The sequence below is a fragment of the Esox lucius genome, chromosome 15 (assembly GCF_011004845.1).
Source record: "Esox lucius isolate fEsoLuc1 chromosome 15, fEsoLuc1.pri, whole genome shotgun sequence".
Taxonomy (NCBI): Eukaryota; Metazoa; Chordata; class Actinopteri; order Esociformes; family Esocidae; genus Esox; species Esox lucius.
The window spans coordinates 6,780,712-6,793,473 of record NC_047583.1 but is presented as its reverse complement, the minus strand read 5'-3'; the positions used below and the strand labels follow the sequence as shown (position 1 = coordinate 6,793,473).

At 45.2% G+C, this 12,762-nt stretch overlaps 1 protein-coding gene across 1 annotated transcript; it reads right to left on the bottom strand.

Annotated features, from left to right (window-relative positions):
• Positions 1-473: 473 nt before the first annotated feature.
• slc39a9 (solute carrier family 39 member 9) lies at positions 474-10,717 on the bottom strand. The gene is made up of 7 exons (XM_010865347.5): positions 9,922-10,717; positions 9,458-9,566; positions 6,645-6,857; positions 6,488-6,556; positions 6,212-6,297; positions 4,404-4,538; positions 474-4,264 (listed from the first exon to the last, which is right to left on the bottom strand). Exons 1-7 carry the CDS (start codon positions 10,021-10,023, stop codon positions 4,028-4,030), a joined length of 951 nt encoding a protein of 316 aa, XP_010863649.1. The 5' UTR covers positions 10,024-10,717; the 3' UTR covers positions 474-4,027.
• Between the last annotated feature and the right edge of the window lie 2,045 nt (positions 10,718-12,762).

Here is a 12,762-nt window from a genome sequence, read left to right as displayed (position 1 = left end):
CCCTCCTCTCTGGCTTGCCTTTTTTTAAGCTACTTGTGACTAACAAACGCGTATCTGTGTTTGATACACTGCCGATTTTGCAGGTTTTCCCACTTACAAAGCATGTAGAAGTCTGTAATTTTTATCATAGGTACTCTTCAACTGCGAGTTGCGGAATCTAAAACAAAAACCCAGAAAATCACATTTGCATTTTATTGCAAAAGAAATGACAGACCTCTACATGCTTTGTAAGTAGGAAAACCTGCAAAATCAGCAGTGTATCAAATACTTGCTCTCCCTACTGTATAAGGAGCCAAATAACTTCATTGACTGATTTATTAATAGCAAGCTCAGTGGAGGACGAGGCCAGGCTCCAGAAGACGAGGCCAGGCTCCAGAAGACGAGGCCAGGCTCCAGAAGACGAGGCCAGGCTCCAGAGGGCGATTCCATCCGGGCAGGACAGGGGACCAATCAGTGAGAACCGGGACCCAATATTCAGTTTGCACCAATTAAAAAAAACTTTATTTTAATCATCAAAGAACACGGTTTTACATTGCACAATCAAAATATAGAAATAAGGCAGACTCCTTAAGGAATGATCACAAGAGAACCCCCAAACAGTGACCTCTCTCGCTAACCTTTGACCCCCCGAAAATCTCTCAACCAGACCCAGCCACAGACAAACGCCCCTTGCTACTCAAATGTCACCCCATTGTCCACCTGGCGCACTAGCTCTGACTATAAACCTTTGGGACCAGACAACCACCTCCCCTGAGCACCCAAAAGATTTATTAGTGACCAACAGTTATGGGGGGGGGGGGGCATCATTTTAGAACAGACTTACAGTCCGTTCATGAAATCTCATCATTAAACAACTAATTTGTGTATTACCTTCCCGATTTTCAAGCAAGACTTCCCGAGCCCCACGGCTTGTCGCCTTGTCCTCTTATAAGAACACATTGAGAAGTTAAAATATTATTACCATGTAAAACTATTTAATTGAAAGCTTAAAGGGGAATTATGGCAAATACCTTAAATGTGTCAAGGTCCGTAAATCATTCTAACTTAACAGTTAGACAGTCACTGAGCACAGTGAGGTAAGGGCTACAGCATAAGTCCTACCCCGTTCCTAAGTGAAGTGCCAGGTACACATATCTTTGTGGAATTATGAAAAATTCACTTTCTATAACAAAAACTAAAGGGCTGGTTCTGCACATAGAGATCAGGCCTATTTCGGGACTAGAGAAAAACAAGGTCAGTGGAAATCTCCATTGAGCTTGATTTATTAAATTTTTTGCCCTAGACCATGCTTAATCTGTGACTGTGAAATCGGCCCTAAATGTTTGAAGCCCAATCAATCGTGACAAATGACATACATTTTGTGATATATTTGCTGCAGGATCACAATCATACCATTTCTGACACCTAGACACCTTTCAGACATTGTCCGAATATTCCCCTTTCAACTTCAGTCAATAACATTTTTTAATTACATTTAAGACTCTAAACCTTGTTTGCCCTGAGCCGTGTAGCCTGGCTAGCTGGTAGCACATCAACCAGCCAAATACAACCAAAAGCCACATGACCTATGTGTTAGTACAGTACTGAAAAAGTTACTGTCGCCTCCCCATACGAGACTATTAACGGTGTGGAAAAACATATGTACAGTTTCAATATATACATTACATACATCCTGCATGTACAGACACACATCTGCTGGTAGGCATGGTTACAGTGACACCTACAAAACCCAGCCAATCAGAAACGAGGGTTGAGTCGAGGCAGCCAGCCTTCACAACAACCAAAAGGGCTTCTCTCCTGAGTAGTGTTGTGTCAGACGGCTAACTTGAACCCAAAGCCAACAATTTGGACTACAATCAAATTTTTAAAGCATGGAGAAAGAAAGCGTTCCAAATGGCATTCCATTCCCTTTAAAAGCAGAACTATCAATATTGCTCTGGTCAGAAGTGTAATTGGTAGGGAACAGGGAGACAACCCGGGAAATTATGAACCAACAGGTCCCCTAAGTGCTGTAGTAACCTGACGACAGGTAAATGCGTCAGAGATAACCAGGTCAATCTTAATGCAGGCAAGTTATTTAAAACTTATTTTCTGATGAGACTGTGGATGCGTCCTCAGTTGGCACCATATTCCCGATATAGAGAACTGCTTTCAGCCCTAGTGAACTGATGTGCCCTTTAGCGGGCAGGGCACCATTTGGGTCTAATCCAATGGCTTTCTCACTGAACTGGGCTGACAACAGTTATCACAACTGCTCAGGACACGTAGCATTTTAGGCCAAATCCAGAGATGTGAAACAGCCACGTCCATTTGAGATCTCGCCATGGACAAAGACAATACCTGAACCTGCACTGTTTTGTCGTCATCACCGGCGCAAGCCTTTTGAACAATACACACTACGATTCTTATATGGACAAAACACGACTGAACGCAATCAAAGAGAAAGAAAATAAAACCACCTATTATAAACTCTGATGCTTGGTTTTGGACCAATTACAAATGGCATTTCCTTGATACAGACAAGACTATCAGACAGATCAGCACGGACCAAAGATGCCCGACCCTGTATGGCCACATACAGTCCATATTGATGGTCCCTCATATAGGAAAGATGTTAGCTACAGACATTTGAAACCATTTAAACCTAAACTGTACAAGCCCCCCCCCCCACCCCATCTGAACCACAAAGGCTAGTATTTAATCCGTAATCTATACAATCATCAAGCCTTGTTTCCTTTACCAAGAAAACAGGTTAGGAGAAAACTAGCAAATATTGGAAAGTAAGCACAAAAGACGAGTAATTCAGAAAAGACTATGAAGGGTTTAGATGTTGTGGTGTCTCGGCGAGGAGGTTCAGAAAAGTGCTGGAGCAAGGCGCCCTTTATGTGGCTGTCCTCTTTTAAGGCAGTGGCATTCCAAGACAGGGTCCCAACATTTTGGACCAAAAAACTACGAGTGCAAGTAAGTATAACGTACATTATAACGTAGTTACATTTGTATTTAGTTGAGTTAGAAAATCACTTTATTTTAATGTATTTTAGATGAACGTCTCATGAACTGAAAGTTACACTGTAAGTCAATGGAAAACTGAACGTACCGTAGCAACGACATGCAAAGAATTCTACCCAAGAGAAAATGTGGTCCCCGCTGAATGCGTTTGAATACCACTGCTTTAAGCCATTCACCAAAAAACTGGTGAGTGCCTGCTTTTTTATTGTTTAACTTCAGAGTGACCATTTAACCGAGAGTTGAAAGGTTAGTTAATGTCTGTGGAAGATTGATGTCTAATCTCCCTTAACAGTAGAGCAGATGGATAAGCCTGATATTCCAGCCAAAGTTCACAGAATGTCACTTAATAGATACAGTTTCCACTAGCAATAATATTAATACAGTTCTACTTTCATCCTACACTAATGAAATTGGTTTGTGTCTGAGTAAGATAGTTCATTTAGATTTCAAATTAAGCCCCCTACATTTCTTCAAGGCCAGTCCAATAAAAATATAACAACTTGAGTAAAGGGGTCACAGTAGACAGTTCATCAGAAAGACTGAAGCAGTATACAAGCATGATCCAATGACTGTCATCAGCCTGGGTACAGCCCATCTAGGGAAAAACCCAACTGTTAAGGGACTTTCCATCAGAGACAAAACGAAAAGGAGACCATAAACGTGTGCTAAGAGGACAGGAGAACATGATAGTACTATACACAGTGCCTTGTCATCAGTGTCAACAGAAACCCCTTCCTGCTCAGCGTAGAACAAGAGGAAGGTTGCCGCTGACAACGTCATCACCCCCTTTCTTCTGCCTTCCAGTGTAGATCTGATTCTGCTGCAGGTTGTTGTCCCGGCAACAAGGTCAACCCCACTCCAACCAATCAGCAGTCCAGCAACATAAACGAACAGATAAAAAGAACATCAGAAAACTGCGACATTTCAGGATTCTGTTTGGCTGCTTCCAATCCAAACTCCCTTTTTCCATCCCTCCTTCCGTCCTCTGAGTTTCTCCTTTCCCCTCCGGTTCTGTTGTCTAGTGCTGGTGTCCAACAGACAGCACCAGTGGTATGAGACAGCCCACCACCAAGGCCAGAACCTCCACCTTGCTCAGTCCCTTAGCTGCCTCTTTCCCAGGCGCGGGGGCATGGCTGTGTCCAGTCCCGCCCACCTCAGGCAGGACGTGTACGGTGGCGACGTACAGGAAGGTCCCGGCGGAGAACAGCATGGCCACGCCAGTGGCGTTCACGTCTGACAGTGCCTCTTTACTGCTCTGGAGTGGGAAGGAGACACAGAGAGGGGTTTCGTTTTAGGCCACTTGGCAATTTTTATCCCCATTTATATACACACCAAAGCCGACTGATGGCACAGCGGCCTGACTGAACGGTTTTCTACAGTACATGCCCTCTGACCTGGCTCAGGCCCACGTAGGTCACCATGGACAGGACAGGGGCGGCCAGGGCAAAAACCAACAGGTGTTTACGGATGCGGTTCCTCTCCAGACCAGCATGCATCAGGAAAGAGACCAGACCGAAGGCAGCTGGGGCCTGGGGGTTAAACACACACAACATTTACAGGAATTACCACAGAACAAACAGTTACGTGTTTATGAATACACAGGGAGGGACAGAAATACCTGGAAGACAGTGTTAAACATAGAGACCAACTGCAAAAGACCAAACAACTACATACACCGCGCCTACAGAAAGTAAACTCCCCCATGAACTATATGCACATTCTATCAAATAAATAAAATAACAGATTTACAGTACAGTGCAGCTTTGCTGTTTTGGCTCTGTACCCGGCGCATCAGGTTTGAAATTAAACAATTATTTAAAGGTTAAAGTGCAGGCTATTTGTATTCAGGCTGCTTGTGCCCACAAGCCATGAACCGTGTAGCAAGTACAATCCCCTAAAATTTAGGGACTGTATAAAATTACTTTATACAGTCCCTTGATATTACGGGACCAAAAGTAATTGGACAAATTAACATGATCTTAAAGAAATTAGTCACATTTAGTATGTTGTGGCAGATCCTGTTGACAGTGGTTTATGACAGTGGTTATGAGGAGGCCTTAGAAGATGACAGTGGTTTTGAGGAGGCCTTAGAAGATGACAGTGGTTATGAGGAGGCCTTAGAAGATGACAGTGGTTTTGAGGAGGCCTTAGAAGATGACAGTGGTTTTGAGGAGGCCTTAGAAGATGACAGTGGTTTTGAGGAGGCCTTAGAAGATGACAGTGGTTTTGAGGAGGCCTTAGAAGATGACAGTGGTTTTGAGGAGGCCTTAGAAGATGGCAGTGGTTATGAGGAGGCCTTAGAAGATGACAGTGGTTTTGAGGAGGCCTTAGAAGATGACAGTGGTTTTGAGGAGGCCTTAGAAGATGACAGTGGTTTTGAGGAGGCCTTAGAAGATGACAGTGGTTTTGAGGAGGCCTTAGAAGATGACAGTGGTTATGAGGAGGCCTTAGAAGATGACAGTGGTTTTGAGGAGGCCTTAGAAGATGACAGTGGTTTTGAGGAGGCCTTAGAAGATGACAGTGGTTTTGAGGAGGCCTTAGAAGATGACAGTGGTTTTGAGGAGGCCTTAGAAGATGACAGTGGTTTTGAGGAGGCCTTAGAAGATGACAGTGGTTATGAGGAGGCCTTAGAAGATGACAGTGGTTATGAGGAGGCCTTAGAAGATGACAGTGGTTTTGAGGAGGCCTTAGAAGATGACAGTGGTTTTGAGGAGGCCTTAGAAGATGACAGTGGTTTTGAGGAGGCCTTAGAAGATGACAGTGGTTTTGAGGAGGCCTTAGAAGATGACAGTGGTTTTGAGGAGGCCTTAGAAGATGGCAGTGGTTATGAGGAGGCCTTAGAAGATGGCAGTGGTTATGAGGAGGCCTTAGAAGATGACAGTGGTTTTGAGGAGGCCTTAGAAGATGACAGTGGTTTTGAGGAGGCCTTAGAAGATGACAGTGGTTTTGAGGAGGCCTTAGAAGATGGCAGTGGTTATGAGGAGGCCTTAGAAGATGAGTGGTTTTGAGGAGGCCTTAGAAGATGACAGTGGTTTTGAGGAGGCCTTAGAAGATGACAGTGGTTTTGAGGAGGCCTTAGAAGATGGCAGTGGTTATGAGGAGGCCTTAGAAGATGACAGTGGTTTTGAGGAGGCCTTAGAAGATGACAGTGGTTTTGAGGAGGCCTTAGAAGATGACAGTGGTTTTGAGGAGGTCATAATACCTTATGCAGCATGATGGCTACGAAGACAATGAGCTGCACGCTGGTCTGGGAGGTGGAGGCAGCTGCTCCGAGGGCCACGCCGTCCGCTGCAACACAGAACACAGTCACAGGATCACCAACACACAGCGTACCATACAGACAGGGACAGGAAGAGAGATAGACAGGTGAAATGCACATGCCCACAAAAAGGACTGTTCAGAACAACAAGCCTCTACATCCTTTACACTCTCCCTGCGTTCAGAAAAGTTTGCATGAAACGTTGAAAAGCAATCTTACCTGCTGCATGTACTACCAGACCCAGGGTGGTGGTAATCTTTGAGCTGGCAATCCTCGCAGCCTCTGGGTCTAAATACAAAAGACACCCACAGATCAGACCATGCTCTATCGAAGCAGGACACCAAAAAAAAACTAGCTTCCCAGTTCTCACACGGACCTTCAGCGGTGCTGTGTACATGAGAGCTCCCGATCTGGTCGACCAGCAGCATGAAGACGAACCCCAGGACCAGAGAAACGCCGATGTAGGCATGGAGGTGTTGGTGGTCGTGGCTGTGCTCCCCGCTGATCCCGAGAGCTGTGTTCACACCGTCCTTATGCTCAGACACCGCCACCCCCTCCACCTGAACGCTAGCATGGGGGTGGTGAACACCTAGAGAGAGATGGAGTAAGGGGGGGGGGGGGGGGCAGAGCGCGAGAGCGCGAGAGAGAGAGAGCGCGAGAGAGAGAGAGAGAGAGAGAGAGAGAGAGAGAAATGGAATTAACACAGATTCAGTGGGGAAAAAAATTATTTGATACACTGCCGATGTTGCAGGTTTTCCCACTTACAAAGAATGTAGAAGTGTGTAATTTTTATCATAGGTACACATCAACTGTGAGTGATGGAATCTAAAACAAAAATCCAGAAAATCACATTGTATGATTTCTAATTAATTAATTTGCATTTTATTGCATGACATAAGTATTTGATACATCAGAAAAGCAGAACTTAATATTTGGTACAGAAACCTTTGTTTGCAATTACAGAGATCATACGTTTCCTGTAGTTCTTGACCAGGTTTGCACACACTGCAGCAGGGATTTTGGCCCACTCCTTCATACAGACCTTCTCCAGATCCTTCAGGTTTAAGGGCTGTCGCTGGGCAATACAGACTTTCAGCTCCCTCCAAATATTTTCTATTGGGTTCAGGTCTGGAGACTGGCTAGGCCAATCCAGGACCTTGAGATGCTTCTAACGGAGCCACTCCTTAGGTGCCCTGGCTGTGTGTTTCGGGTCGTTGTCATGCTGGAAGACCCAGCCACGACCCATCTTCAATGCTCTTACTGAGGGAAGGAGGTTGTTGGCCAAGATCTCGCGATACATGGCCCCATCCATCCTCCCCTCAATACGGTGCAGTCGTCCTGTCCCCAACCATGCTTCACGGTTGGCATGGTGTTCTTGGGGTTGTGCTCATCTTTCTTCTTCCTCCAAACACAGCAAGTGGAGTTTAGACCAAAAAGCTCTATTTTTGTCTCATCAGACCACATGACCTTCTCCCATTCCTCCTCTGGATCATCCAGATGGTCATTGGAAAACTTCAGACATGCCTGGAAATGCGCTGGCTTGAGCAGGGGGACCTTGCATGCGCTGCAGGATTGTAATCCATGACGGCGTAGTGTGTTACTAATGGTTTTCTTTGAGACTGTGGTCCCAGCTCTCTTCAGGTCATTGACCAGGTCCTGCCGTGTAGTTCTGAGCTGATTCCTCACCAACCTCATGATCATTGATGCCCCACGAGGTGAGATCTTGCATGGAGCCCCAGACCGAGGGAGATTGACCGTCATCTTGAACTTCCTCCATTTTCTAATAATTGCGCCAACAGTTGTATAGCCCATCCCAGCCTTGTGCAGGTCTACAATTTTATCCCTGATGCCCTTACACAGCTCTCTGGTCTAGGCCATTGTGGAGAGGTCAGAGTCTGTTTGATTGAATGTGTGGACAGGTGTCTTTTATACAGGTAACAAGTTCAAACAGGTGCAGTTAATACAGGTAATGAGTGGAGAACAGGAGGGCTTCTTAAAGAAAAACTAACAGGTCTGTGGGAGACGGAATTCTTACTGGTTGGTAGGTGATCAAATACTTATAGCAATAAAATGCTAATTAATAATAAAAAATTAATCTGGATTTTTGTTTCAGATTCCGTCTCTCACAGTTGAAGTGTACCTATGATAGAAATTACAGAACTCTACATGCTTTGTAAGTAGAAAAACCTGCAAAATCGGCAGTGTATCAAATACTTGTTCTACCCACTGTATATGAAGTAGGAGATGGGCAAGAGAAAGAGAGACAAAGCCTGAGACAAGCAATCAGGGCCTCAAACTGACTTTTTCGGTCACCAGTTATTGTGGCCGGTAGATTTTTAAAAATCCACTAGCCCGTCATACTTTTCACCAGCCAAAATATACACAAATATCTATGTGTAGGCTGGGTGGCCTTCTCAAAAGGGTTATTCCTGGTCAAATGGAAAACTGCTCATTGACCTTGCATTTTTGTGACCTGGAGGCTACCGTGGTAACAAACACTGTCTCTGCAGAATAATATCTTCCTCTGTGCCTCCAGTCATCTTGAATCAGATTAGGGTAGTAATCTGACTCCCGTGGGAAAATGCTGTTTAAGATCAGACTAACATAAACCACCAAGTTAGTGAACATATGAATGTATATTGCCAAGAAACAAGAGGCCAAAACACCTCCAAGAGGACGGTGAATAACATGCAGGGTTTCTGAAAATGAAACACACCCACTGCGACACAAAAAACACTACTTGGCTAGAAACGTTGGACTAAATAAGCATGGCCCCCGAAAACAAAGTGTATTTGGGACACAGGTAAAAGGCTTCAGTACGTATCGTCGTTTTGATTGCATGCTTCCCAGTTGCAGCGCTGTTTGCATGTGTTATGACATACTGGATTGCTTTGGTTGTCTTTTTGACGTTATACATTGAGGTAACTCGAAGTCCAACAGAACTTCTATTGTGATAGGTCAACTTCAGACTTTTTCCATTCACCAGTGGCAATGAAGAGTTTTTTCGTTTCAGTAAAGCCATATACGATAACCACCAGCTCATCGCCCTCTATTGTCCCACAGGGATATTTACGGATTTCCCCCTTGTTTTTCCACGGCCCGCTAATTCAGGGAGTATACGAGCAAGCGCTTCCCCCCCCCACACATTGTAAAGGGGATCAAAATGTAAGAAGCTTGCTTGAGTCTCACCCTCCAGGACCTCCTCATACAGGGCATGTACACCCTCAGGGATGATGACCGCCAAGGCTGTGCCACACAACAGACCTGCTCCCAGAACCGTCACAAGCTTCAGCTTCTCCTGCAGGACAGACAGACAGAGACAGGGGGGCAGTGGGTTCAGTACAGTGTAGACAGACAGGAGTCGGGGCAGAGGGTTCATAAGCTTTACAGAACAACCAGTGCATGAGGGACGAATCTTAACAGGGATCAATACTCCACACACATACTTGGGCAGACGCACAATGATTAACTAACTTAATCGACATCAAGAAATAGAACGGTGTGGAATGTTCGAACATAACCAAAGTATTGACAAAGCTCCTTTGCTACAATAAATTCAGCAGGTAGTGGCAAGACCTGCGAAAACCAAAAACCCCACTCGTATTTTTTTTCCTTAGCAAAAACGTAGTTTCAGTGTTAGTTACAGCACTCACCTCTGAGAAGTTCACAGCCAATGGGATGGTTCCGGCCACGTAACACCCCACCAGCATGGCCAGGGACAGCAAGCTGATCGAAGTGAAGTCGTCCATAGACATAATCGCAGCTTTGCTTTCGTTAGCTTATAATAGCAAAATAAGCCTGTCAGGTAGCTGGCGCACTGAAATCCAAGTTCTCTGAAAGCAGGATCTATCTAACTAGATAGCTAGGTTGGCAAACTTTCGGATCAATAGTTACCCAGATGTTTTGTCAGCTTGATGGCTAGATATAAATAGTTGTTGGTGCTTAATATCTAGCTAGACAGATACCCCAAAGTGTAACAAAACAATGATATAAAAAAACGAACTGACGTCAAAACTAGCTAGCCAAAGCTAGCTGCACTGGGGTCTAACAGCCATTTTGTCCGTTTAATATCTAGCTAAAATGTATGATGATCTTAAACGATTTAGCTAGTTAGGCACCAGGTTATCTTATCGGGGTGTTATGCAACACCCTGTCAATCTAGCAAGTATGATCCCTACCTTGCAGAAATCGAACAAAACACAAACGGCTAGTAGCTAATGCTGGCTAGCTCGAAAAAGACAATGTTCTTTATTGTCTTGATGACTACAGCAGGCACGTTTCTATTCCTAGGAATCGTATTTCCTACATCGTACTCGCCAGCGTTGTTACGTCCTATACAAATATCATCAAAACTAACTGTCGTAAGCTATTATTACTCGTGGCTCGCTTGAAATGTTTTGCCAACAAACCATCCAGCATCTTCATTGCAGATAAAACGTAGCACTTCCGGGTAACATTCGTCACTGCCATGGCCAAAATGTTGCCACGTAAACGTGCCGTAGGCGTGCACACAATATGCAATTCTATACTTTTCTTTCTCTAACTTCATGCATTGACACTTGAGATGTTGCTTACAAAAACCAATGTATATAACTTTTTTGGCCGTAGGTTAAATTTTCCTCAAACAAGTGTGATACATGTCTCTTCACTGAAGTGGTCAATACATGTGTTCTGGTGCAAATGTGTGTGTCAAACTGAGACCAAAGTCTATTTTACAGCTCAGCTCTGTCTTTGATAAAGAATGAGAACACTAACAGATACACAGAAATGTATATATACACGAAAAACAAGACGTCACCAGTGAAAAGGTGGCTAATTAAACCAGGACGAGCAGAGCAAGCACAACCCTCTGGTAAAATACTTCGATAGTCATGTTTTACTATCAAGCCCTTCTTTAGTGTGCATATAAGACAATGGGAAAACGAAGAGTTGCCATAGGTGGACATATTTACATGTTTTGGTATTGAAACAGACACCAGCAGAGGGAGATGGGGGGGGGAACTTCTAAATGCCAGTAAAGACATTAATATATATACACTGCCGTTCATAACTTTGGGTTCACTCAGATATGTTCTTGTTTTCAATGAAAATGAGTTGAAAATGAGCAAAATGTATAGGACATAGTCACTGACAAGGTTAGAAATAATGTTTTTAATTTTTTCCATCCATCCATCCATCTTCTTCCGCTTATCCGGGGCCGGGTCGCGGGGGCAGCAGTCTAAGCAGGGATGGCCAGACTTCCCTCTCCCCAGACACTTCCTCTAGCTCTTCCGGGGGGACACCGAGGCGTTCTGTTGTGGAAATTTCTTTATACAATGTATTCTCACTGAGTAAAGGACTGAGTCCCACTGTTAAGATAGGTAGAGGAATGTGGGGGATCTGGTATTTGCATAGGAGGCATCTATTGTCTGTCCAGATGCAGATCAATGGGTTCTAGGATTTTAGAAATTACCATCACAGTTCCCAGGCCAGCCGGGAGACATAGCCCTCCAGCGTGTCCTAGGTCTTCCCCGGAGTCTCCTCCCGGTGGGACGGGACCGGAACACCTTCCCAGGAAGGCGTTCCGGAGGCATCCGAAACAGATGCCCAAGCCACCTCAGCTGACCCCTCTCGATGTGGAGGAGCTCCTCCCGGGTGATCTCTAAGGGATCGCCCAACCACCCTGCGGAGAAAGCTCATTTCGGCCGCCTGTATCCGGGATCTTGTCCTTTCGGTCATGACCCAAAGCTCATGACCATAGGTGAGAGTAGGAACGTAGATTGACTGGTAAATCGAGAGCTTCGCCTTGCGGGTCAGCTCTTTCTTCACCACGACAGACCGATACATCGACTGCATTACTGCAGAAGCTGCACCGATCCGTCTGTCAATCTCCCGTTCCATCCTTCCCTCACTCGTGAACAAGACCCCTAGATACTTAAACTCCTCCACTTGAGGCAGGCACTCTCCACCAACCTGAAGTGGGAAAGCCACCCTTTTCCGACTGAGGACCATGTCCTCGGATTTGGAGGTGCTGATTTTCATCCCCACCGCTTCACACTCGGCTGCAAACCGTCCCAGTGCATGCTGAAGGTCCTGGTTAGAAGGGGCCAACACAACAACATCATCTGCAAAGAGCAGAGATGAAATTGTGTGGTCCCCAAACCTGACACCCTCCGGCCCCTGCCTGCGCCTAGAAATTCTGTCCATAAAAATTACGAACAGAACCGGCGACAAAGGGCAGCCCTGCCGGAGTCCAACATGCACTGGGAACAAGTCTGACTTACTGCCGGCAATGCGGACCAAGCTCCTGCTTCGGTTGTACAGGGACCTGACAGCCCTTAGCAAAGGACCCAGGACCCCATATTCCCGAAGCACCCTCCACAAGATGCCGCAGGTCAGTTTTCCAATTCACCTCAGTCCATCTTACATGAGTTTGGGCCCAAAGAAGGCGGCAACGGTTCTGGATGTTGTTGTAAGCAATGTATATGTAACATTTACAAAGTCATTTGACATTA